The sequence below is a fragment of the Macaca thibetana genome, chromosome 6 (assembly GCF_024542745.1).
Source record: "Macaca thibetana thibetana isolate TM-01 chromosome 6, ASM2454274v1, whole genome shotgun sequence".
NCBI classification, from domain to species: domain Eukaryota; kingdom Metazoa; phylum Chordata; class Mammalia; order Primates; family Cercopithecidae; genus Macaca; species Macaca thibetana.
This window is the reverse complement of record NC_065583.1, coordinates 167,610,591-167,636,549: the sequence shown is the minus strand read 5'-3', so window position 1 is coordinate 167,636,549 and position 25,959 is coordinate 167,610,591. Positions and strand designations below refer to the sequence as shown.

Genomic DNA, 25,959 nt, shown 5'->3' with positions numbered 1-25,959 from the left:
TCTATCAGCTCATTAGTGTTCAAGTTAATCTTATGAAAACTACAGTCTTTAACCTTTTCAATTACTTATCAAAGATTAGATGAGGCCACACAGTGTAATGGGGAAACAAGCAGGCCACCATTACAAATGCCTGGCTTTGAGGCTGGCAGCACTTCCTACAGGCGGGGCCATCTCGCTTCTTTGCTCCAATTTCTACATCTATAAGTCGGTTATGCTAATAACAATACTACGTCATTGGATTGTTGGGAGGAATTCCTCACCAATTCCCTAAGAAGTACTTTAAATGATACCTGGCATGTAAAATTATAATGACAGATGATGACGGTGATGAAGAATATTATTTTTATCTATAAAAATTCTGCATGCTTTCAGTGGAGTTAGAGTCAACTATTTTATGTATTTCTTAAACTTTATTTTAGAAAATTTCCTTTCTAGGATTATAAAATGGTATTTTCATGAACAATGGATAAACCGAGTTGTATCTAATCCAGGTCCACTGGCTTTTTAACGTAAGAACAGCTTCCAGCCACATCAATAAGTAGGCCATACAAATAGCCAACTATCTATATAGGGTCTGCACCAGTATCCTATTCAACAGTAGTCTGTATGAATACCTTACTATTCACATAGGGTCGGCATCAGTGAGGTTTCAGGGGTATTGTTAAGGGCAGCAAATGAACTTTTGGAAATGGTTCCAGGCCCAAAGTAAAATAACAATCCTTTAACAAACACATATAATTTAATGTGAGCCGTAATGTTCAAGTATCCACAGCTTAGTATATGGTGGGATGACATTGCCCAAACATAACCAAATAAACAAAAACAAGTGAATAAGGAAAAGACTTTTCATGTATCTCTTCATAACAACCCACCTGCCATCTAAGGCAGGACTATGAATCTCTAGGAAGCCACTGTTCAAAAATGAGGACACACCAAATATGAATACAAAGGAAACTAACGATTACAAACAAACAAGCAGCCAATTTTAAAACAGCTTGTTCAATTGTACAAATGTCAATCATCTCTCTCAGGCTACCTTTCCTGTATATTTTTTGACAAAAGGAAGTGCCAGCTGTCTCACTTGAATAAAAGTACATACCACTGCGGAGGTTGTTACGCTCTTGAAAATACTTTAGTACTAAAAATTAAATGGGGAAGGAGAGATAATTTTTTACAGTCTAGGAAGACAGGAAATGAGTATTTCTAAAACCCACAGGAAAACATTGTCTGTGGAGTATTAAGATGCTGCTCACCTGATACCAGTCAAATAGGAAACTTACAGATAAAATTATCCCAGAAATCAAAATTCAATCAGAGTCTAGTCAGATACACGACAAAGATGCTCAGAAAATGTTTTACAAAATAGATCCTAAAAATATAGTTTTTATACCATTAAATTATTTATACTTACGAAAACACTAGCATTGTCAGAAGTTAAAAAACATTTCTTGAAATGAAACTACAAAAATCATCGACAGTTTGCTTTAGATATCCCCAATTAAGAACAATATAATAATTAAAATTTATACGAAAATATTTACAACAAGCATGTGGTTTGTAGAAAAATCCTGAACATGGATTCAGAACCCTAATTCTGAATAAAAGCAGCAATATTAGGCAGATGAGGCTACATGCAGCTCATACTTTTTAAAAAGTGCGTAACATGTGAGACTCAAATAGTTTTTGTCGTATTAGTGAGGCTGTTTAAAGTTGGGCTTACACACACATTACTGGCCAGAGGCAAATACAGCTGAGACTGCTGAGAAATACGACTGGAGCTAAAACAAATACAAAATATGCCTGTTTGGGGCTTTTGAATGGTCTTGTTTCATGGGTATGAGATATTAGATCTTTCCCATTAATTTCACTGTTCTTGTTCCTGTACTTCCTGAGGGAGATACAGCATCCTGGATTGTCTCAGGACCTTTGAGTGGAAAGACCTGGATCCGGGGTCTTGCTGTCTCCAGCTGCAGGGTTTTTGGGTACCTAACCGGTTTTCTATAGGTCTTGACTTTCTCATTTGGAAAATCAGGAAAACACGTGACGACCTTCCCCAAAGCATTCTGCAGACCCTAATGTGCTACAGAAAAATGTGGTATTTTGTAATGTCTGTCATTATTTTCATATGTCACAACCTCTTTAAACTTCCAATGGTCAGGTTTCATTTGCTCTGAAGATTATCCCTTGTGCCATTATTTGACACAAACAAATGTTAGTGTGTTATATCAACTCTGATTGACCCTCACAGAATCCCTTTTGACAGCATGTATTGATTATAATGTCTTTCTTCTTGACCTTTCCAGGCTTTCTGTGGTCTGGTTCCTTTGTATCTAGGAAATAAATATCTACCCTATGCTTCCTGTTGCTCTCTTAAATCATAGCTTTTGGTCAATTGTTTCATACTTTACATGATATTTCAGTAAGAAATATAGTGCTAGAAATACTAAGTCTGTTGTTCTTTGTAAATTATTTTTGCTGTATCTGACGCTGTCTTTAGCTCTGACATAGCAAAAAAGTAATTTAAATCTGCTAAACCTTTGAGGAAATTTTGAGTTGCATCAATTTAAGAACTAATTCTACGTATACAAAATAATATTTTATATCTTTCTTCCTTTCATGTGTCGTAATTTTCAGCCAAAATGTAGAGTTAAGATTTGTGTTATGAGTTTATCTTCGATTAATTCCTATGCTCAGGATGATCTCCTAATAGTATTCTTATGGTTGGCTAAAATGATCACAATATGATAAAAATCAAGAATGTAAATCAAGAGAAGAGCTATAGAAAGACAAAAAGCTCCTCTTTCTTTTAAGCTACACTCCAACCTAAAAAGGAGTAAAGAAAAGTAAGGCTTATCATTTATCACTTAACATTGGGCAAATAAATTATGCAAATGGAGTTGTGCTATTAAATTCTATTTTGTGCCCAGGGGACCAGTTCTCAAATGCTGGTCCAGTCCCCCACTGGCAACTTGCTACTGGGCAAGTTCATTAGTCTTTCTCAGGCTGATTTTTTCCATCTCCAAGCAGAGGTAATAATGAAAACTGCCTGGCAGGGATACAGAAAGAATAAACATAATAAATTTTAATTACTCTTAGTGTAGTGCAGGGCATGTAGTAGGCACTCAACAAAAGTTATTTTATGATGTAATACAGGATTTCGGGCTATCATTAAATATTAACTCCAGTATGTGTAGTTATAACTTAATTTCAATATTTAATTTGACATCACCTAGTAAGTCGGGATTTGCAAAGCTTCATCCAACAAGAATTGTTAGTTACTATTGTCAAAACAGGGAAAAAAGGAAACACACATATGAGAGTGATAATCATTTCTATTTTATAAATGTCTATGTTAGACTTGGCACTGGGCTAGGATATATAGAAATATTAGGTACTATATGTAATCTTCTAAACAGCTTTGTCATTCAAGTGTTCATGCTTCATATTTCATTTGAAAACAACCGTGTGGAGAAGTAGAACAGCAGGTAAAATCTCACAGTGACTCAGAGGCAGAGCCCCTCTGACCCACCATCCTGCTCCTCCCACCCACTCGGTGAAGTCACAGGCATGAGGGGCTGAGACACAGACCTGGGGAGCAGCAGCAAGGACCAGAGGAGCCCAGATGCTGCTATGGGTTTAGCCTACTTGGAAGTGGGGAGTAAGCATCTGTTTTTTAAGTGTCTCATTCTGAGCTCATCGGAGCTATCAGCCACCAGGGAGGGACATTTGCTAGAAGTGGTCCCTCAATCAGCTGGACACATGTGCCCCAAGGTCTAAAGAAGGAATGCCAGGGTCAGGGTCCAGAGAAGGAAGGCCAGGGTCACAGAATCATCAATTTCAGGGTCTGGCCCTGCATTTTGCAGAGCAAGACAGAAGCCCAGAGGGCAGTGAGTGTATCTCAAGTTCACAAAGTGACAACACAAGATCCAGGTCCTCCCTCTGTGTCTGTCAAACAGCTCCCCAAACTAACCCAAGGCTCTGGAGTTACCCAAGCTTTCGACATTGAGCAATTTACAAGTAGGGATTCGTGGAGAGAACTAATAGCTCTTGGCAAGGGTCCTTCACTGCCTCTTTATTGAGATTCAGATAAAGGCTTGGTGACTTAGTCTAAGACAAGGACATAGAAATTTCACAAGTGAAGCTGGGAAAATCCTTTCATGAAATTTCAGCTTTAAAGTGTTGGCAGAAGCAAAGATTCTTGAGTCTTTTCTAACCGATGCATACTTGAACTTGAAATAATCAATTCTTTCTTTTTCTATAAGCTGTTATAATAATCAGGAAATTCAGGTTGTTATACTTTCCACAAACATGTTCTGTATTGTGTAAATGACATTTCACTAGCTGACTCCCATTTTTAATAAGATGGAGTTCAGAGAAGCAGCTGAAGCCCATGGAAAACAATGAAAGAAATGAGACTAGGAAGGAGCACTCAAACGTGAGACCTGCCAGACCTTACAGATGGCGCCCTCCTTGATACAGGAGCTCTGGGTAGGAAAAACCAACACCGCCTTCTCCAAGGATGATGCTGAGACTCAGAAATGTCACCTCTTCTTATCCAGTCACACACTGGCAAGGAGATGGTCACTTCATGACTCAAAAATCAATACTTTTTTTATACTTAGCGCTACTATCTTGATATTAGAACTCAATAAAAACCAAACCCTTTGTGGCCAAAGATTTATGAACTGCAGCTAGAATATGAAGACCAAAAATGTTGCTTTAGCTAGGTAACTATCATTTTTAAGTCAACGTCTTAGGAATTCAACTGATAGTATAGATCTTGCAAACAATCCAAAGAAACCGAGCCCTTCCTCTCTACTGCTTGCATTCCTCAATTGGTGTGAGCTGGCATTCCTGCCTTAGGACAGACAGAAACCGAAAAGCATGGGAGAAGCCATGTCAGAAGAAATATAAATAGACTCCCACCACTGACAAGTAGATTGCTCCTCATTGCCACAATAACACCTTCCTAGAAGTAGACTACCCAAAGGCTAAGTTTGGTGGTAAAAACAAAAAGAAAAACAAACTCTTAAATTTGCTAAAAAGTGACAATAGTCTCTTTGGAGACACATGTATTTTTCTGGATTTGAAAGCAGCGGTTACATTTGTTTCATAAACTGTAATTCTGTAATAAAGCAATAAATACATTGACATTTTAGAAAGACCTTCAATGTTTACATTTATAATCAGATGTACGTCACACATACACACATATTACAGTAACTACATAAAAATGCTACATTCTTGCTTAATATAATTTTTTCGTTCATTAAGCTATATTTGAAGGTAACTATAAAAGTCAATTAACAATGAGAAAATTAATGATGTGGACTGTTTTCTGAATTTTTCACACTGCAATATATTTAGAAACTAAGGTGTGAGATCAACCCAGATCATCCATTCCTGTGGTTTCCCAGCAAATGAGACAAACCTCGACATGGCAATGCAGCCCTCAGTGGGCACACATCATGCCACCAGGAACAAAACATGACATTCTTCAGCACAACAGAAAGTTACCCCATTTGAATGGTTTTCCTAGAACATGTGAGTGTTCATAAATTTGCCATTTTAAAATTATTTAAATAGTTTTAAATGTCAGCATCTGAAATATCAATAAATATATATCTTAATGAAGATTTCTCATGGTCTACAGTTAGTTCAGGCTGATCTGGAAAGAACTATCTTTATAATAAGTACTAGATTATATGAGAGTTATGACAATATCTTTTCCAGTGTGAAGAGGAAGAAATCTAATTGTAATTTCCAATAACAGAAATCTCCTTGGGTCTGGTGTAATATCTGACAAAGCACCTCATAACCCTCTTCCTGTCTCTGAATTTCCCAAGGATATCTCGGCTATGTGATTTTTGCATGTCACAAAAGCAGGCTTTACAGCAGCATATAAACATTGCTCAGCCTCACGAACCAAAGGATAAAGAGGCTGCAAAGGCCAACTGGAAAGATCAGTGAGGAAAGAATTCAGCTAGACCTTCTCGTGCTGAGCTTCTCCATCAAAACTTTTGCTACTGTCTGTGTCCACTCTGGAGCCAGCACCAGGGGCAGGCGAGTGAGGGAAAATGCTGTTACTCTTACAGAAGAAGCGGGAAGAGCAAAAGTAAGCCTTTTGAAAAGAGCCTGCCCAAGTGGAATTTTATTTGACAGTTTAAAGTGTTAAAAGAAATATAAACTGTAAAGGCAGGTTTTTAAATTCTCTCTGCATTGCCACCAACTTGCTCTAACAATGGCTCCATATAGTTTCTCAGTCCCCAGGGTGTATCTGGTTCATCCCACAGTGTTCTATACCTTGGTGTAGGCCTGGCATGGAATAATATTCCATGTCCCAAACCAAATACAGTGTCCATATACAAGCAGGCTGAAGGCTTGTCACTCAGAAATCAGAACAGAAAAACTCCTGGGACAGTTGATCCCATGTGTGAATATTTGATTCATGAAGCCTCCAAGCTACTCTGAATTTCCAGTATTTTCACCAGATATTCTAATTAAATTGAAAAACTTGCATGATTTTGCAATCTAGTGCTTGACCATGTTGTGTTTACAGAGCACTTAGTGTTTGCAGAACATCTAGTGTCTGCCAAGAATCTAATGTTTGCAGAAGATCCAGTATGTGAGAGGACCTGATACCTTCCAAGCATCTATTGTAGGGGGAGCATCCAGCGTCTGGACATGTCATATTTATAGAGCATTTAGTATCTGGAGAGCATAAAGTGTGTGCAGAGCTTCTGGCATGTACAGAGCACCTGGTGTGTGAGACCACTTAGTGTTCGCAGTGTACCAAGTATGTGCAGAACCCCTAGTGTGTGCAGAACATTTATTGTTTGCAGAACCTCTAATGCATGCAGAGCATTTTGTGTGTATTGAGTCTGAATTCCTGGTTCTGGATTGTGAGCTGGGTATGAGAAGGAGGCTACTCACCACATTGCAGCCTGCACAGTCAGGCCCATTCTCACAGGTCCTGCGGCGAGCTTGAATGCCACCCCCGCACTGGGCTGTGCACCGTTCCCAAGGACCCCAGCCTGTCCAGAACATGTGTGGGGGACATAGCAAATGTTCATTGCAGTACCTGTAATGAGGAAACCAAAAGGAAAAGGAAACTAATTAGTGCCACTTGAAACCACCGACGTTTCCATCTCCATCCCTGCAGCACATGTTGAACCCATGGGCATGCTCTGCGTGGGGGAGCTTTTTGTATTTTGAGCAGTTGCACCATACAGAAGGCAGATGTGGTGCTGGCCATGCTGTGTGTGCACAGACAATGGGATGCGTGGCAGACAGTGAAGAAAATGCTAAACTCACAATGCAGGATGGATCTTCCTGTGCAGCCAATTAAAGGAAAAACAAACAAAACCCTTCAAACAGACACCCAAAAATAAGAGTATACAGAAAATATCTAGGTAGGGCATTTATCTTCTGAACATAAACATTGAAAGATAAGGCAGATTACAAATACAAAGTCAGCATAGCTTTACTTGGAATCCCTTTCTCATTCTTGAATCAAATCAGCTCATAGTTATATTAGGATAAGCTAAAGAAAAGTTAAAGCATGGGATTAGCATGAAGGCCCATGCTATATATTGCTTAGGCTATTCTACTTTTAAATTTATTTGTAGGCTCTCAAAATAATTCCAAACAATTTAAAAGACCACTCGTTATTCAAAAAGAATTGAATTATTATACAGTTTTACAAACATTAGTTCAATTTTTCAGTGTTTGAATACACTTCTATACTTCTACATATTTTGCCAAATGTCAGTCAAATATCCAAAGCCTCCTTTATCCTCATCATGAGTCATATTTCTCTTCAATTTTTAACACTGCAAGTGAAATGAAGTGAAGTGAGGAAACCAAACAAACAAAAAACGAAAAGGAAACAGCCTGGCATTCTACAGATTACAGATCATAGAAAGGCAGAGGTTACTCTGAACAGCAGCAAATGCAGCGAGACACACTCGGCGATTAATAGTCCATCTACGAAGCCCAAATTCCCAAATTTACCTTCTAGAGAATACTAGAATGCACAACTTTTTCTCATGTCCTCCTCTCTTGCCAGGCCATCTGCCTTAAGAAACAAGAGGCAAAGGTTCCCATCTGCTGGCATAAGTCAGACACCTTTATTGTCATCAATATTAATAAAGACTTAATCTTGCAGGGCCTATGCAAGAGGAATTGCAAGGGGCTTCCTGATCACAGGCGTTCACAGTTGAAGAGAAACACAGGGGTATGAACACAGCTCAAGATGTGCAAAACTATCTTAATACACAGTGGCATTACTGTAATTATTTATGCAGAAGTAAATGCTTTTACGGAACTGAAAATAAGGGCAAATGGTAGCCAGCCACCAGGAAAATAAATTTGGAGAGTGTAGTTTCCCGACAGTAAATGCTGGTAAGATAGAACTGTTTTCCTGTCAAACCAGAAAAATTTCATGGGGAATGTGAGGGCTTCAGAACAGGGACAGTGTGAAAAGCAGAAAGCAAGGTCAAGCTGAGGGGTGCTGACAGGATGGGGCACACTGAACCCCTGCCAGCGTTTTGAAAAACAATGGAAGGTAGAAATGGAATTCTACGCATGAAAGGTCATTGAGAAGAACAAAACAGAAAAAGGCAACAGGGAGTGGGATGATCTGTCTTTACCAAATACAGTAGAAAACTGGAATTTTATGAGAAATCAGGAAAGTTCCACAGAGCTCCAGAGACAAAATAACTCCATGAGAGTTAGATGGCAGACTTATCTCCAGGAGTGGTGCTTCATTTGACTATGCTCTGGAGTCCCTGAGATTCAAGGAGCTCCTCATATTTCAGTATGGGGTCTGCATCTCCCCAGACAGGGCAGTTTAGCAGCAGGAAGAGCCCATAGAACAAACAGCAACTAGAGGACACTGGATTGCAACAATTCAAATGAGAGATACTCCAACCTAGAAAAAAAACTACAGTGGTGTTGGAAAGAAGGGGAAGAAGTGGTGGAGATGGAGCTTGGTATAGTTAAAGAACAATATGGCAACTGTGTGACTGTAAAGAAAACAAAACAAAACAGGGGAGTCCAAAGTCAGCCTCGTAACTGAAAGTGGAAGGCAGAAGACACTCTTACTTCCAGGGACAGAGAGGTGATATGCAGTGGGTGAAGGAACCTCCAGAGAGTCAAGAATCAATTGGGCAAGCAGTTTAGTTTGTCTAAACTTACATTTTTGAGCATAGCCAATGGAACTGAACAGTTATCACTCTTGCTTATCTTTTCCACATTTAAGATAACACAGAAACGTAAGGTTTTCCTCTTTAGATGGTAACTATAGTCTCCCAGGGTCCGATTCTCAGAGCTCAGGGCCACTGGACATTCCTACATGTAGTAGGGGAAGGGAAAGGACCTTCCAATTAAGAGATCATGGCCTCCAGATAGGAGAGACAAGACAAATGTGAGAATACAACAGATGAAAATCATTAGATCTTAGGCAGTACGTGCAAATGTGTCGAGTTCCAATAAGTAAATATTAATATGTGTGTTGGTTCATGGAGTATTCCAGGAGAAAACTGACATTTGTTTAGAGAACATATTTTGAGGAAGTCAAGAAAACTCAGAATATCAGAACTCTCAGCATTTAGTTAAAATATCTATGTGTAGATCACTGTGGGTAGAAGGAGAAATAGGCCATCTCCATTTCTAAGCTGATTCACCGGCATTTAAAAGGCATGGACTTCTTAGAAAACTTGATCCTAATTTCAGCTTTCAACAACCCCCCTCCTAAAAAACAACAACAAAAAAATGGGTATGGAAGGCAGAGGGAAACCTTACTAAAAATGTGTATAAGGCCCTTAACTTTTAATAAAAAGCACAGCAGCTGAGCTACCATTTCCCCAAAGCAAAATAAACCATAGTGCACAAATCCTTTCTCTTATTTGCTGACAGTAGGCCACCTCTGAAAACGCTCAGCATGTTATTATTGTAAAAATCTACTGCAGGGTAACCTGTGCATGGAACTTTCAGCCAGTGTTAATAAATTGTCTACTGAGCTGCATTTTAAGGTTGTCAATAACCTGCCTTGTTTTTTTCTCTTTCTGCTATAGTAGTCCACGAAACAAGCCACACCAGGATCTGCTGGGGCATCACCCTCTGAAATCGCAGCCTCCCCAGTGAGAGAGGTCAGAGGGAAATATAAATTGTTAGGCTAGCTCTATCTCTTTGTGTCTGGGTTTTCACTTAGGAATTCACCCTGGAAGAGACTGCTCAGAGGCAGAGTCCTTGGAAGCCTGTAAGTATGGATCCTCCACAATTGTGAGAAAGCATTTCCTCTGACCCGCTCCCTGCCCCCACCCCAACTTACTCACGCTCCTGAGAGAAGCCCCTCTTATGAAGCTATACAAAAAACAACGAGGTTGGAAGTCAGTTACCTTGGCATCTCTGCTGGTTAAGCGTTTTTCAAATTTATTGTGGATAAAATATCTACACAATGGGCCAGCAGTTGGTCTCCTTTCTCTAGTCCCCAACATGCTGCTGACTTTTAGCAAATAAAGAGCTACAATGTTTTCCAAATGGCTCTTGAGTGTCTCTACTATGTTAAAGCATTGCAAGTCACAGATGCGTCTCATGATGCATTAATAATTAAGATTTTAATTTTGCCCATGACTGCTTATTCTTTTTGTATTTAAAAGTCAATTGATGTCCCAGCACTGTTTCTCTATAAATTATCCACTTTTTTTAATCACAAATCTAGTCTCTTATGAAAATAATGACCTTTTATAATTCCATATGGACTAGATTCTCAGCACTATATCATGCAATAAATTGTTCTTTCTGTTACAAATTATAAATTGCATAAATTATGTTCCATTCTGGTTAGATCCATGCTAGTTACTCACTGCAATCTTTGTTAACCTGAACCAATCAGGGCCTCTTCTGAACTATGTTCTCCTTGCTTCACTCTAAATGATGAGCCCTCTACTGGGCCATACTGGTATAATTAAATTTTTATGTCAACAGAGAAACTGCATGTACATTAAATCTACCATAATATTTAATTCAAGCCATTTAGGAAGAAAAATAACTTGTGAAGAACATCAGTTTGCCTCACCACAGGATTCAGCAAACATACTGATGAAGACAAATAATCACATAATAAAAACCACTGAGCCCTGGGACTCTTAACTTTGAGAACGCATTGGACAGGCTCTATCATGGTCCCCATGATCCCCAGCTCCTAGAATTCACACCTTGTGTAATCTCCTCCTATTGACTGTGAGTGGGACCTGTCACTGGCTTCTAACCAACAGAATATGTGAAAGATTTTGGAATGTCACTTCTGTCATTATGTTGCATAGATTGTAATGCCCTTATTGCAAGAAAACTTTCTCCCTTATTGGCTTTGAGGAAGCAAGCAAAAAGGTGAGAAGGACCCAGTTGTCAAGGATTTGAGGGCAGCCTCCAGCTAACAGCCATCAAGAAACTGAGGCCCTCAGTCTGACATCCCACAAGGAACTGAAGGCTGCCAACAACAACATGATCTTGGGGGCAGGTCTTTCTCTAGCTGAGCCCTGATGACATCACAGTCAGGGCCTCTATGTTGATCACAGCCTTGTGAGAACCTGAAGTTGTGCCCAGTCTACGAAACTCACAGACACCATGAGCAAATAAACACCTGGTGCTTCAAATGCCTAAGTCTGTGGTAATGTTATTATACAAGTATTAAAACAGACTGTGGTACGTCGGAGTGTGGTGCTACTGTAAGAGGTTAAAATGTGAAACTGGCTTTGAGACCAGGGAATGGCAGGAAGCAGAATAATTTTGAGGAGAACATTAAAGAAAATCTAAATCACCTTGAATCATCCATTAGTAGAAATCTGGAGTTAAAAGACACGGCCAGTAAGGGTTTAGAGGAAAATGGGATAAAGAACTAAAACTGAACATCAAAAAAGACAACCTTTCCACCACACACACAACAAAGAAAAATATGTGACATGATGCATGTGCCAATTGGTTCAATTTAGCCATCCATAATGTATTCATATTTTAAACAACATTTTGAACATGATAAATATTTACAAATTTTGTCAAAAATAAATTAGTTATTGAAAAAGACAAAAACACAATTAGAAAAACAGACAAAATATTTGAATAGACATTTCTATAAATAAGATACACTAATGTCCACTAAGCATATGAGAAGAAGCTCAACATTATTAGTCACTAAGGAAATTCAAATCAAAACCACAATGAGATACCAGTTCATACCTACTAGGATGGCTTAAAATAAAGAAAAATAAGTAACAAGAATGCGAAGAAATTGGAACTCTCATACATTGCTGGTGGGAATGAACATTGGTGAAGTCCCCTTAGAAAGCAGTGTGGTGTTTCTTCAAAAAGATAAACATAGAATTAACATACACTGCAGCAATTTCACTCCTAGATATACAGTATTCACAAAAGAATTAAAACAGGGACTTAAAAAGATACTCATATGCCAATATTCAGTACAGCATTGACAATAGTCAAAAGATGAAAGTAAACCAAGTGTCCACTGATGAAAAAAAAAATGGATAAACAAAATGCGGGATAGCCATACAACTGAATCTTATTTAACTTTACAAAAGGAATAAAGTTCTGACACATGCTACAACATGAAGGAACCTTGAACATTATGCTAAGTGAAACAAGCCAGACACAAAATGGCAAATACTATAGGATTCCACTTATGTGACATATCTATAAGAGGCAAATTAGTAGAGACAGAATATAAATTAGAGGTTACCAGGCATTGGCAGGAGGGTGGAATAAGGAATTGTTATTATTGCTTAACAATTACAGAGTTTATGTTTCGGGTGATAAAAAGTTTTGGAAATAGTAGTTATGGTTATACAATAATGTGAATGTAAATAATGTCACTGAATTACACACTTATAAATGATTAAGTGGCAAATTTATGTTTTTCGTGTGTGTGTGTGTGTGTGTAAAACCACAATAAAAACTTAAAAAGTAAACAGGAATATATTATCAGGAACTGGAAAAAGGGAGAATCGCATTACACAATGGGTAAAAGCTGCCAAAATTGTTACCTATGGTAGTATGAAAGGCAAAACACCTAAGTTGAATTACATAACTAAGGAAATTTCCAAGCAAAGTGTTGAAGGTACTGCTTGGTCTCTTCATGCTGCTTACAGTAAAATGTAGGTGAAGAAAGAAAGACTGAGGAATGGATTATTAAACTAAAAGAATAGGGACTGGATGATTTTGGAAATCATTCACTTTTAATGAAAAATGATGCAAAAAATATAAAATAGCTTTCACAGTCCTTTCAAGTACTGTTAGGGAAGGTTGGAATAGTAAAAGCTGAGGTAGTGACTATAAAACCTTTTATTGCAACCTCAGAAAGATGAAAGAATTGGAGTAGTATTTAGTTACGCAGAGTCCTTTCTAGAGCAACTGTGTGCCTCACAGATCCTCTCAACTGCATCAGATCACCTCTAGTAAGCTGGAGGGTGCTGTCTCTCAGCCATCTCAGCAGCACCCCAAGGTAGAGAAAGGCTAACTCAAAAATGTCTGTGAATGTAGCTTTTGTGTAGTGGAGTAAACCTTGTGGAAATCCATTGAAGACTCATAATGGTTTTCAGAAACTTACTTCCACAAAGATACCAGCAGCTTGGATGGAAAGGGACAGAGAACATACCCATGAAAGGCTGCTGAAACCCTACACATTCTACTGACAGGAAGGAAGCTGACAAAACTACCTAGCTACAAGCACATGCTCTCTTCATGAAAAAGAAAGCCTGATTCATGAAGTATAACTAACAGCCCAGAAGGCAGAGCCAAGAACCATAAAACATTATGCCCATTCCTTGAACTTAATTAAGCAACTCTCAACACTTGCTCAGCTAGATTTCATAATTTATATGGAACAGTGATTCCTTTATAATTTCCATCACCCCATACCACCTACTGCCTTTTTTAACAGGAATGAATCAACTCTGGAAGATAGACTTTACAGTGACCCTAGTGACCTCTACCTCCTGATATTCATACCCTGTGTCATCACCTCCTCTAGGTTGTGGAGGCCTGTGTCTTATTTCCGACCAACAGAATATGGCAAAGGGGTGAGATGTCACTTTTGTGATTATGTTACATAAGTTTGTAATGCCCGTCTTGCAAGGAGACTGTCTTTCTTGCTGGATTTTAAAAGGCAAGTGACAACACCAGGAAGGATCACTTGGCAAGAAACCGAGAGTGATCTCTGGATAACGACTATGTAAGGAATTGAGGTCTGCAGTTTGACAGCCCACAAAGAACTGAATACAAACAACAACCACATGATATTGGAAGTGAATCTTTCCCCAGTGGAGCCTCAGATGAGACCACAGCTCTAGCCCATGTTTTGATTGAAGCCTGCTGAGGCCCCAAGCATAGGATCTAGCTAGCCATATAGGAATTCCTGACCCATTGGGACTATGGGATTTCAAAAAGAAATGTGTGTTGTTTTGAGCCATAAAGTTTATGGAACTACTATTACACAGCAGGAGGAAACTAGCACAGATAACAACATTTGCATCTTGATAATATTTATAGAGGTCCATTTTTTCCTTTTGTTAGTAGCCTCTCTGGGAGTTGGTGCTTCTACTCAGCTCTTGATACTCCAGAAAATCTTTTCAAGAAAATGTCAGAAGAGAAAAACAAAGTGTCTGTACGTTCTAAAGTACATGTAAAATTAAGCTAGCATTATTTTTCAGGAAAAAAAATAATGTAAATATTTCTGATATTTTTGTTGCAACAAAGCTCCCATTGAATAATTCTACATATTGGAGATGTCCCAGATGAAAAATCACTAACTATAAACCTACCATTAACTTAGGGAATCTTTTGAGAAGATCAATTCATTATCTTGTGGCTACCCAGGATTTCTTGAGGGTTGATGGTGTTCAGATAAATATGATATAAATTTATTATTTCTTATGCCTAGTTCTTAGTCTTTTGTATGCTCCCATGGAGATCATAGTCTCTTTCAATCTTGAGTTTAGTCCTCAAATATCCCTATTGTTGGATCTGAATGCTTTTATATTTCTTAGGTGAAGAGACCTTTCGTATAACATGGCAGAGACACCTAAGAACCTATTGCTTATGAAGACCACGGAAGAAACTTTAGGTACTTGGTTTTTCTGGTTTTCATTAAGCTCCTAGTAGCCCCCTAGAAAGACTATTCAATAGAAAAGCTTAAATTTTATAAAAATTTTACATAGTCCCTGTTCTTAGTATCCATCTCTTATTTAAATTCACGTTTTCCCCCATTGAGCAAATGCTAATCTACAAGTGAACATTTCTTCTGTACAAAAGGAATATTTTACATGTAAGTCCCTCAAACACACTTGCTGCCTTCATTCCTCATCTTTTCCTGAAGACACTGCTGTATGAAAAATCCTATGTGGATGCAAACATACACATCTGTCAGCCACATTGTGAATCAGCCTCTTCTTTCCTGAGTGATCAGCCTGGGAATGGTGATAACACATGCTAAATTTGTGGTGGTGCCTTGACTCTAGGGAAGACTTTGCACAGATGGAAGTGACTTTGCCTCGATGGGCTGTACAGGTTGAGCATCCCTCAGCTGAAATGTTCAGGACCATTAGTGTTTTGGATTTCACATTGTTTCAGATTTTGGAATATTGGTGTCTATATAATGAGATATCTTGGGGATAGGACCCAAGTCTAAATACAAAATTCATTCATGCATCAAATATACCATATACACAAAGGCTGGATGTAGTTTTATATATTTTAAATAATTTCTTGCATAAAACAAAGTTTTGACAGCATTTTGACTGCCACCAGTCAAAAGATTTTGACCGCAAAAGTCAAAAAACCAGTGTGGAAATTGCCACTTGTGACATCATGTTAGTACTGGAAAAGTTGTGGATTTTGAAGCATATTGGGTTTCAGATTTTCAGATTAGGGATGTTCAGCCTGTCCTAGATGACAACGTATAGCATTTAGAAACTTCCAACCAATTTAAAATTGTACAAGGCTTGGAAATAATAGGGAGACAATTCTTCCATAATAGGCTTTCTCACTTATCAACTGGTGTTAGAAAATGACAGGCTTGCACAAGACTGTCTCAGGGACTGCTTCAAAAATGACAAATCCTGCTTGGTAAAAATCATCTTCATTTCCTATTAGTCAAAAGGAATGAAATCTTAATTGGCAAGTGAGGAACTCACTGGAAGAAAGAAAGGAATGATTCTTCCTAGTTGATTTTAAGTTGTAATAAACACCTACTGGAGAGCTATCTAAACAGTAAGTCTGTTGGTTCTGTTCATATAAATACTAAATGCATAGCAAATAACTATATATAATATTTTTATTCGAAGCTCCACTGAGCTCATGTCATCAAATATAAACCTACTACATTTTAATTAAAATGCATTGAAAGTCATTCAACAAATTTATATTAGTATAGCTGAATAAGAATTCTGAAAGCACTATGAAATTTACCTACTTGAATTCTTTCCCAATAGTGACAAATTAGAATAAACATAAATAGTATATTTAATGCATATTAAGACAGATTCATTGATCTTGCAAAACAGATTCAATGATTACGATTGCAGAGGTTGAGCCTGAAACCAAACGTCTAATTCTACACCAAGAAACAAATTGTTAAATCCAAGACGAAATCAAAATGTCGCCATGATGTGCTGAAAGCTCAAAATGCACGTGGAAAAGAATCCCGAATTTGGGTTGTGCTGCAGCTTCATTGAGGGTATTTCTGAATATGCCCTTCCATGCCTTCCAGAGGATTAACTGAGTACCATGAAAACCTTACCGCACCTGCCCATAGTGTCTGCATCCGGGACCTTCTTAGGTCCTCCTTGGAACTGAAGCTTTGAGACCGGTCTGGTTAAATTCTCACCAGAATAAGTCTCCTGCAGACGTACTTCCAGAGTCTCCAGGAGCCTAACACAGCACAGAGGTCCCTGGGGACTCTAATGCCTTAGCAATTGCTCACCAGAGCCAACCCAGCTGTGTAGGCACCGGAGCAGCCCAGTGATGCTGTCAACGAGGCTTTGATCAAAATTAAAGGTTGCCAGGAAAAGAAGAGGACGACTGGCTCAGCGGAAAGGGATGCCACACGTAAGCTACGGTAAATCCAACACTAAAACCGCGGGGAACCCGACCTGGCCGGAATGAGAGTAAGCGTGAGGGTGGCGGTGCTGGCAGCCAGGTGGTCACGTACCTTTCCTCGCGGTTCTGTCCCACGCACACCCGGCCCCCGTGCCTGGGAGTGGGGTTGCTGCAGGAGCGCTGCCGCACCTGGAAGCCGATCCCACAGGTAGTGCTGCAGGGAGACCACGACGTCCAGGGAGTCCAGCCTCCGTTCCTGAGGGAAGGGAAGCAATGCAATCATTAGGTCAGGCAGGCTCAGAGTCCAAGCCCTGTCTGCACCCACAGCCTGTGTTCCCCAGGAGGATCACGCTCGGGGCTGCTGGGGAGAGGGCACACCAGCCATGGAACTGAATGGACTGCACCCTGTGAATCTCAATTCCTGCGTCGGCAGCCCCCAGGCATCTGGTTTCTAGTCAAGATAGGAAATTTGAGAATAAACTTTTAAGTGCACTATAAATAATGGACTATATTAGAACCTATCAAAAAACTTGAGTTATGAAAATATTAAACTAATAAAGAATAAGGTTATTTCACTGACAAGCATTTAGAAATGAATCCCTACACCTCTAGAGTTTATGAGGTTTTGGACTTGTATTATATCATTTATAATCTATGAAAAGTGCACCTCTGGACAAAATGCTCATCTAAAACTGCCTAAAATGATTTCTTTTAAAATCTATTAATATCAGTGACAATCAGTAACTCTCCTGATAGCATTCAAACTGATAAAGAGTGTTGTATTGTTAGAATAATGTTCAAAGCTTTCAAACGAAAGAGTGTTGTATTGTTAGAATAATATTCAAAGCTTTAAAAGGAACTTTATTAAAAATTTAAAAAGGACATCTAAATTCAGATTCTTGGCTATCTTTTAACAAACTGACAGAGACATAAAGAGCGCAAAGTGCAAATTGCATATAACTAACTGTGTATTTATGCTATTACACATATAAAGTAATGTAGATATATAAAAATATGAAATAAAAATAGGATGAACTAATTTTTTTAAAATTTTACATTATATTGACAGCTCTAGAAATGTGTTAGTATTGTATTTTTTCCTCAAAATGCCTGTATTCAGACTGGTTATAATTTAAGTGTCCCCCTTAACACTTCGTTCCTGCTATTAAAAAACGTATAGGGTTTTTTAACTTTATGTGTTAAAATGTATATTAAATCCACATTCCAAACTTCCAAATAGATGGTCTACTTCGTGCAGAATTTTTTTCACTTCTGCAATCACATATGCATTTCTTTGGATATTTGTCACCTTCATCCATAAGATTTACATTTCCTGTGAAAAAATATTAGCTCATATTAATTCTCATTCTTACTTTATACATTTCCTTTTAAAACATGGAGGTCAACAACTATGCCACTGAAGTTCCTGGTATAAATAATATGTTGAATAATATCATATTAAAAATAATTTCAAACAAAAATTATTCTGAGAAAATTCTTAGAATATTTCATGTTTTCCTACTTTATTGAAACCTAATGATTTAATAAAATATGTAGTCATAGCTTTATGTGTGATATTATAATAAAATTGCTCTATAATAATTTAACCAAAATTATCACACAATAAGACAAATCTTCCCACATTTCTTATAAAGGTAATCAGCTAGTATCTTACACCCTGCTACCTACAATCTTAAAAATTATCCATGTTATTCACTGAATTATATTTAAAAATTTAAATAGCAATTTTAGTATAAATAAATTACATTTAACTTGCAGAGTTTCATTATATATGAAAAAAATTGTTAGATCATGCAGAAAATGGTGCTTTCAAATTTATTTGGAAACTCTTCATTTCTTTTTTTATTTTTTTTTTATTTTTTATTATTATACTTTAAGTTCTAGGGTACATGTGCATAAGGTGCAGGTTTGTTACATATGTATACTTGTGCCATGTTGGTGTGCTGCACCCATCAACTCGTCAGCACCCTTCAACTCGTCGTTTACATCAGGTATAACTCCCAATGCAATCCCTCCCCCCTCCCCCCTCCCCATGATAGGCCCCGGTGTGTGATGTTCCCCTTCCCGAGTCCAAGTGATCTCATTGTTCAGATCCCACCTATGAGTGAGAACATGCGGTGTTTCGTTTTCTGTTCTTGTGATAGTTTGCTAAGAATGATGGTTTCCAGCTGCATCCATGTCCCTACAAAGGACACAAACTCATCCTTTTTTATGGCTGCATAGTATTCCATGGTGTATATGTGCCACATTTTCTTAATCTTTTAGCAAATGTGGATTGACTTTTTTTTTTTTTTTTTTTGAGACAGTCTTGCTCTGTCACCAGGCTGGAGTGCAGTGGCACTAACTCAGCTCCCTGCAACCTCCGCCTCCCGGGTTCAAGCGATTCTTCTGCCTCAGCCTCCCAAGTAGCTGGTAATACAGGCATGCACCACCATGCCCAGCTAATTTTGTATTTTTAATAGATTCGTTTTCTTCATGTTGGTCAGGCTGGTTTTGAACTCCTGACCCTGAGTGATCTGCCCACCTCAGCCTCCCAAAGTGTTGGGATTACAGGCATGAGCCACCGGGCCAGGACACAAATGTGGAATTTTATGACATATTCCATTTACAATATATGGAACATGTTTGTATATAGGGTAGTAAGTAAATAAACGTGTATATAAGTCATAGGAAAAGAATATCTGAGGAAAGAAGTGAATGCAGCTTTACATGTATATGTCTATTACCCAGACCTGAGTTCCATACTTCTAAATGCTGCTTAGAGGCAGACATAGTTACCAAACAAGTCACATAAAGTAAACAGACATCAGGAGGGGGGTCACTTTCATGATTATTAGTACAAAGCTATCCACTCATGCTTTTAAAGCCTCATTCAAACTAGTTCGCTTACTAAATTTTTAATCTTTAAATAACTACTAGTTGCACTGCAGCTCTGCTTAGAAAATGACTTTCCAACTAGAGCAAGATCTGAAGACATACCAATAAATAAGTTATAGCAATTCATTTGATAGTCTTATTTTTCCATTAAACAATATGAGCAAAGAGTATTAGCTACTTGTTGTCATCTTCAAACAACAGCACTTTGATAGCTTTTGTAAGTTTCAGCCAGGCATCTGTGGAAATCATTTCATTTAATACAGAGCATACAGTACATAATACAATGTTGATACGGCTGTGTCCTCTGTAATACAAAAAACAAAAACAAAAAACCCTAATCTCTGTGGCCCTGATTTATTCCTTTCACCTTGGTGGTGAGAAAAATGTGAGCAGAGGGCAAAGTCTGCCTTTTGCTCCCGCACTTTACTTTCCTGGCCCGCTTCCTCTTAGGCATGCGTGCCTGCATGACCTGGGCTGCCCTATAATTTGATCACCCAATCTGATGTCCACTGTTAGTGACTTCATAAACAATTGTCCCAGAGACTTTTTTCTTTTTTTTCATTCTAAGTAGGCTCATGGAAAGCAGATAATATGTTTAAAAAATACCGCCAATTAATGAACAAGTGACAAAGAAGCATAAAGACCGATCTCAGAAGCGTTCCTGATACTTGCTTTAAAATTTCTCTGTGATCATGGTGTTATAAGTGCAAGGGATGGAGAGCAAATAGAATATAGTTGTAAAAAAAATAAATAAAACAAACACCACCACAATAAGCGGAAGCAACGGGAAAGCCATTCAGTAGGTTATGCTATTTAAACTGCTCTCTTGATTACCCAGTGCCTAATGTTAGCTGAGGTGAGAGGTGAGGTGCTCTGAGCGCCGATATACTACAGAGTAGATAACATGGATGTTTTCCTTAAACAAAGTCAATCATATTGTTCAAATTATAAATACTTTTCCTAATCTAACGAAGAGTATGTGAATAAGTGTAGATCTGTAATCCAGTTTGTAGTTCAAAATCTCCTTCCAAAAATCATGTAATTTTTAAATGGTGAATGTCCATGGTGTTTCACCACAGTTGTCTCCAAAAGGGAGTTAATGTTATGATGTCCCAAATTCCTCGAGAGTCTGAGTTTAATACACAGCAGCACAACTGGCATGTTCTGAGGGGCACACCTGGAACAGTTGGCGATCTCCATGCTAGGGCCTTCACATTGCCAGCCACCACACTGCGGGGCCGGGCTGTCACAGGAGCGGGTTCGACAGAGGCAGGATCCCACAGCGCTGCCATCCGTGTGCGTGCAAGGCGTCCACGGAGACCACATGCCAAAGTGTCCATCCACGGTGAGATTCCTGGTCTAGGAAGCAAAACCAAGTACAGGTTCAAGCTGAACACATACTACAGTAAAAATAAAAATTTCCTCATAAGACAATCAAAACTCCTTTAGTTATTTTTTGTTGTTGTTGTTGCAATTAGAAAAAGATTGCACAAGGGAGTATTTCAATGTAAAGCCGCAGAGGTCATTGCTGGAGATGGTGAGGAAGAAGCAGGGAGGGAGGCAGAGCGAAAGGGGAGGCAGAAAAGGAGAAGAAGAAAAAGAAGAGAAAGATGAAGAAGAAGAAGGAAAAGAAGGAGGGGGAGGAGAAGGAAAGGAAGGAAAAGAAAAAGGAGAAGGAGAAGAATGATGGGGGAAAGAGGGCTGAGAAGAGAGGAGGAGGAGTGAAGGATACTAGTAACTCGGCAATCAAGTTATGGCCAAATTGTCCACTAATTTGGAAAATTCAAAACGAAGAGGAACTAGAGTGAAAAATCACAGCTGCACAACCCCATTTCATGTTTATGTGCCTTTAAAAAATGAAAGCTTAGTAACATTTATCATTAAAGACTTGGTTTGGCTCTCAAACTGAAAGCATTCAATTCAGGACATATTTAAAGAGCATCTACTAAGCAGCTGCAGCGCTTCTCTTTGTTAAGTGTATCCCAGTCAAACCTGTTTTCTGATCAACTTCTAAGAGCTTATGGGCCAGTGAGAAAGATCTAGACAAGTAATTATTACCCCATGTAGAATCCGATGATGGATTCACAAATGGGGGCTATGGGAGCAGAGGAGAGAACACCCAACAGGCTCATGGGGTCTGGGAAGAGCAACGAGGGGCCTGTGTTGAGTCTTAAAGAGTGAAGAAAGAGCCAAGTAGAGGGGCTGGCAAGGGCTGGCAAGGGTGAGGGCAGAGGAATGAGGCTGCCAAATGGGAAGCGTACATGGGCATTCCCCGTCAGTGTGGGGTGAGCTGGTGTTCAAGGGGAGCAACACCAAGGACTGAGGAGGAGCCCAGGGCAGGGACCTCATGGGGAGGGGTCAGGGAGCCCCCTGAGCTTGCTGGTGTGGCACCTCTGAAGGCACCCAAGGGGAGGGCATAGCATCGCTGGGACATGCATGACCAGCTCTGGTGCGGCAGAGGCACCAGCGCGTACCTGGCTCATTGAAGTAAGGGACAGCTTCCTGCCAAATCCGATAAGCAAATCTGCTCAGGAGGTGGCAGTGCTGCTGGGAGGAGAGACTCATGTGGCACAGCCTCACATCACATGCCCAGAAACCAGCTAATGGATCTCTCCTCAGAAAGGCAATGGGAAGACGGTCTAAGACTCCTGTTTTGGTTGTTGTTTTTGAGATGGAGTCTTGCTCTGTTACCCAGGCTGGAGTGCAATGGTGTGATCTTGGCTCACTGCAACCTCCACCTCCCAGGTTCAAATGATTCTCGTGTCTCAGCCTCCCAAGTAGCTAGGACTACAGGCACCTGCCACCACACCAGCTAATTTTTATATTTTTAGTAGAGACAGGGTTTCACCATGTTGGCCAGGCTGGTCTCGAACTCCTGACCTCAAATGATCAGCTCTCCTTGGCCTCTCAAAGTGCTGAGATTACAGGCATGAGCCACCGTGCACGGCCTCCAAACCTCCTAATATTAATATGGAAACTTAAGCATCCCTGAGAAAATCTGACCAAGGAAGAGCTTTGGTGATGAGTGAACCGCATGCTTTCACCTGGCCCTCTGTGGCCGGCTGCACCCCTCCTCCTCTGCCAGAGTTCTCTTCTCGAACCATCTATTACCTTCAGAAAGACTTATCGTCCTCACAAGAAACAAGTCACAGGAAACAACTCTATGTACCATACAGTTCATTCTCTTTGGATTACACACTATACCCATACTTTGCCATTTCCAAATAATGCCGACACCATATTTTGTGGGTAAAAATATAGGTAAACTTTACTTTTGATTCATCATTGCCCCAAATACAATAGGATCTAAACATGAAAAGTGTTCGTTGTCTTTGACATAACTGGTTGGCCAAATCCAGTTGCTATACTTATGACTATCCCTCCTTTCTAACCAACCCTCTAACATTTTCTATCCAGTAAGGCGGATGGGATTGGGAATTTCCCCCCATACCTGGCTATTTATGTAAGAAACTGTGACAAAAGGGATGGAATGGAGCTGCACTATCTGTTAGAGCAATTCTTTTCTTTTCTTTTTTTAAATTTTACTTTAAGTTCTGGGATACATGTGTAAAACGTGCAGGTTTGTTACATAGGTATATATGTGCCATGGTGGTTTGCTGCACCTATCATCCCATCATCTAGGTTTTAAACTCCACATGCATTAGGTATTTGTCCTAATGCTCTCCCTCCCCTTTCCCTCACCCTCCAACAGGTCCCGATGTGTGATGTTCACCTCCCTGTGCCCATGTGTTCTCATTGTTCAACTCCCATTTATGAGTAAGAACATGCAGTATTTGGTTTTCTGTTAGAGCAATTCTAAGTGCTACGCTGGATCCTACTCAAGAGGAAAATATCCCCATTTCCAAGATCCCAGTGGCCTCCCTGTTGGCTTAGATGAAAAGACAGCACCTACTCTGATCATCAGGTTCCCTGAAGACCATAGTGTTTTCTTGGAGAAACCAAGCCTTGCATGACAACGTGACTCAAGCCACTAACATAGCAGATTCGGTTGTTAAAGAGGCAAAGACCCTACCATTTGGGAGTTTCAACATTCTCCTTTCACCTCTTTATCAGCCCTCCCTCTTGTCTCCAGCCAAAGGACTCCTGTGTCGGTGGATAAGAGGTGGACAGTCAGTTTCAAACGCAGTACCTATGAGCAAACACAGTTCCTATGCTAGCACATCCGCGCCTGCTTTAACATCCAGACTCCTGCTTGCTGTGCAAACATTGCTGGTATTGTTTTGACTGTAAAAAGCACAAGTCTCTTGTTCACGGAGCCAGCCTCAAGCAATAACGGTGGTCAGACAGACAGAATATTTGCATCATAGTTACACAATATATAGGTCTGTACTATTTTGACTCTTCACAGTGTGGGCTCAGTTAAGAAACCTTCCAGGGCTGCTGAAGGCCCCAGGGAACACCACCACGGGATCTGTGACCATCCTAAGCCTGCAGGTGGGAGGGAGGACAGGGTAGCTGGAGCCATCCTTGGTTGAAGGGGGTAGGGGAACCATACTCCAGTCTCATTCCTCTTGCCCATGCCTCTCATTACATGAGCCCAAGGCCACAAGACAACAAGGGAGAGAGGACCGGACATTGGATGTGAGGAAGGTCAGACCCTTGGGGCAGAGAGTGAGTGGGGAGGGAGACTCTCTGAGAGGTTCTCTGGGACAATTGGTCATCCTTTGCCTCACTTCTCTATGAAGCTGTAACAACTCCAATAGTTCATCTTGCCTCCGCTCAGAAAGCCAAATGCACTGGGAACAACAGGAATGACAGGAAAGAAAGAGCTGAATTATTACAGGGCCAGGCAAGTGAGGAGAACAGAAAGGAACTCCTCAAGCCTGGCTCCCTGAGAATTGAGGGACTAGGGGTTTGTGACAGTACTTTGGCAGGCCAGGGCTGGCGAACCAAAACAGTTAACTAAATCACAGGGGTGTGAAAACTGCCTCCAGGCAGCTGAGTCCGTTCCTGAGAGGGGTCTCAGGACTACCCGGCGGCTTTGGTCAGCTGAAGTGCTAAATCTGAACAATATCTCAAAGACCACTTCTTTAGGTTTCACAATTGCAATGTTATCTATAAGGGTAGTTAGAGAAGTTATGAATCTTGTGACCCCTGGTTACCTGAATCTGCAGTAAACAGCTTAAAGAAAAGCAGGCTAAGTGTCAGCAGATCATGGTTTATACCTAGTCTTCAGCAAAGTTCAAGCCCTTATCATTGTGAATACAGATTCAATCTCTAAATAAGAGGACAGGGAGGTAAGTTTTCCTTGCCTCAAAATTTAACCATAAACTACATTCCTCTCATAGTTATCTTGGCACTGGCCTCTGTATTATTATATGCAAAACAAGAATACATAAAACAATTTAGCCTGCGACGTTAGAAGCAAGATGGAATCAGTCACACTAGAATTCGCTCATCACTTCTAATTCTGCAAAGGCTGTTTCAAAGGCGTGAGGGGTCATGCAGGATGGGATGCTGTGGAGGTCAGAGTAGTTCTATCTTGGATGCTAATCCCCCATGTTGACTTCTGATTAACCCCAGTTCTGGGAATGCCTCTAAGATTTCCAGTTTACCTGTCATTCCTTGTGTAAGAGCATGTACTTAATGCAAACCCTGCCCTTCAGCAAATTCCTAGGCATTCCCTCTGAAGCACGTATACCCTTTCCCTATGGCACATAAGCCCTGGGAATAATCCATGGAGCTCTACCGGTCCTGCAGCTGCCCAAGAGCATATTTCTCTCTGTAAGTTCCCAATAAACTCACCCTATACCAACAAACTGAATTTGTCTGCCTCACTCTTGGGTTTCTTGAGTCCTTCTGTGTTTGGGGGTTTATTTGCACATACGTCCCTTTCATGAAGCAGATGCATTTGTGATTTTTTTTTGAATGTTTATAAATCCCCCTAGTATTAATCGGAAACATTTGAGATGGCAGAATTGGGACAGATTA

At 39.8% G+C, this 25,959-nt stretch overlaps 1 protein-coding gene across 4 annotated transcripts in view; it reads right to left on the bottom strand.

Annotated features, from left to right (window-relative positions):
• SEMA5A (semaphorin 5A) overlaps nucleotides 1–25,959 on the bottom strand; it is a 512,129-nt gene that overhangs the window by 70,286 nt on the left and 415,884 nt on the right. For all 4 annotated transcript variants that reach the window (XM_050794063.1, XM_050794064.1, XM_050794065.1 and 1 more), the window contains 3 exons: nucleotides 21,185–21,366; nucleotides 17,222–17,365; nucleotides 6,934–7,081 (listed from right to left, as the gene is read on the bottom strand). In XM_050794063.1, the coding sequence (XP_050650020.1) occupies nucleotides 6,934–7,081; nucleotides 17,222–17,365; nucleotides 21,185–21,366 (474 nt within the window). The remainder of the gene's footprint in view (nucleotides 1–6,933; nucleotides 7,082–17,221; nucleotides 17,366–21,184; nucleotides 21,367–25,959) is intronic.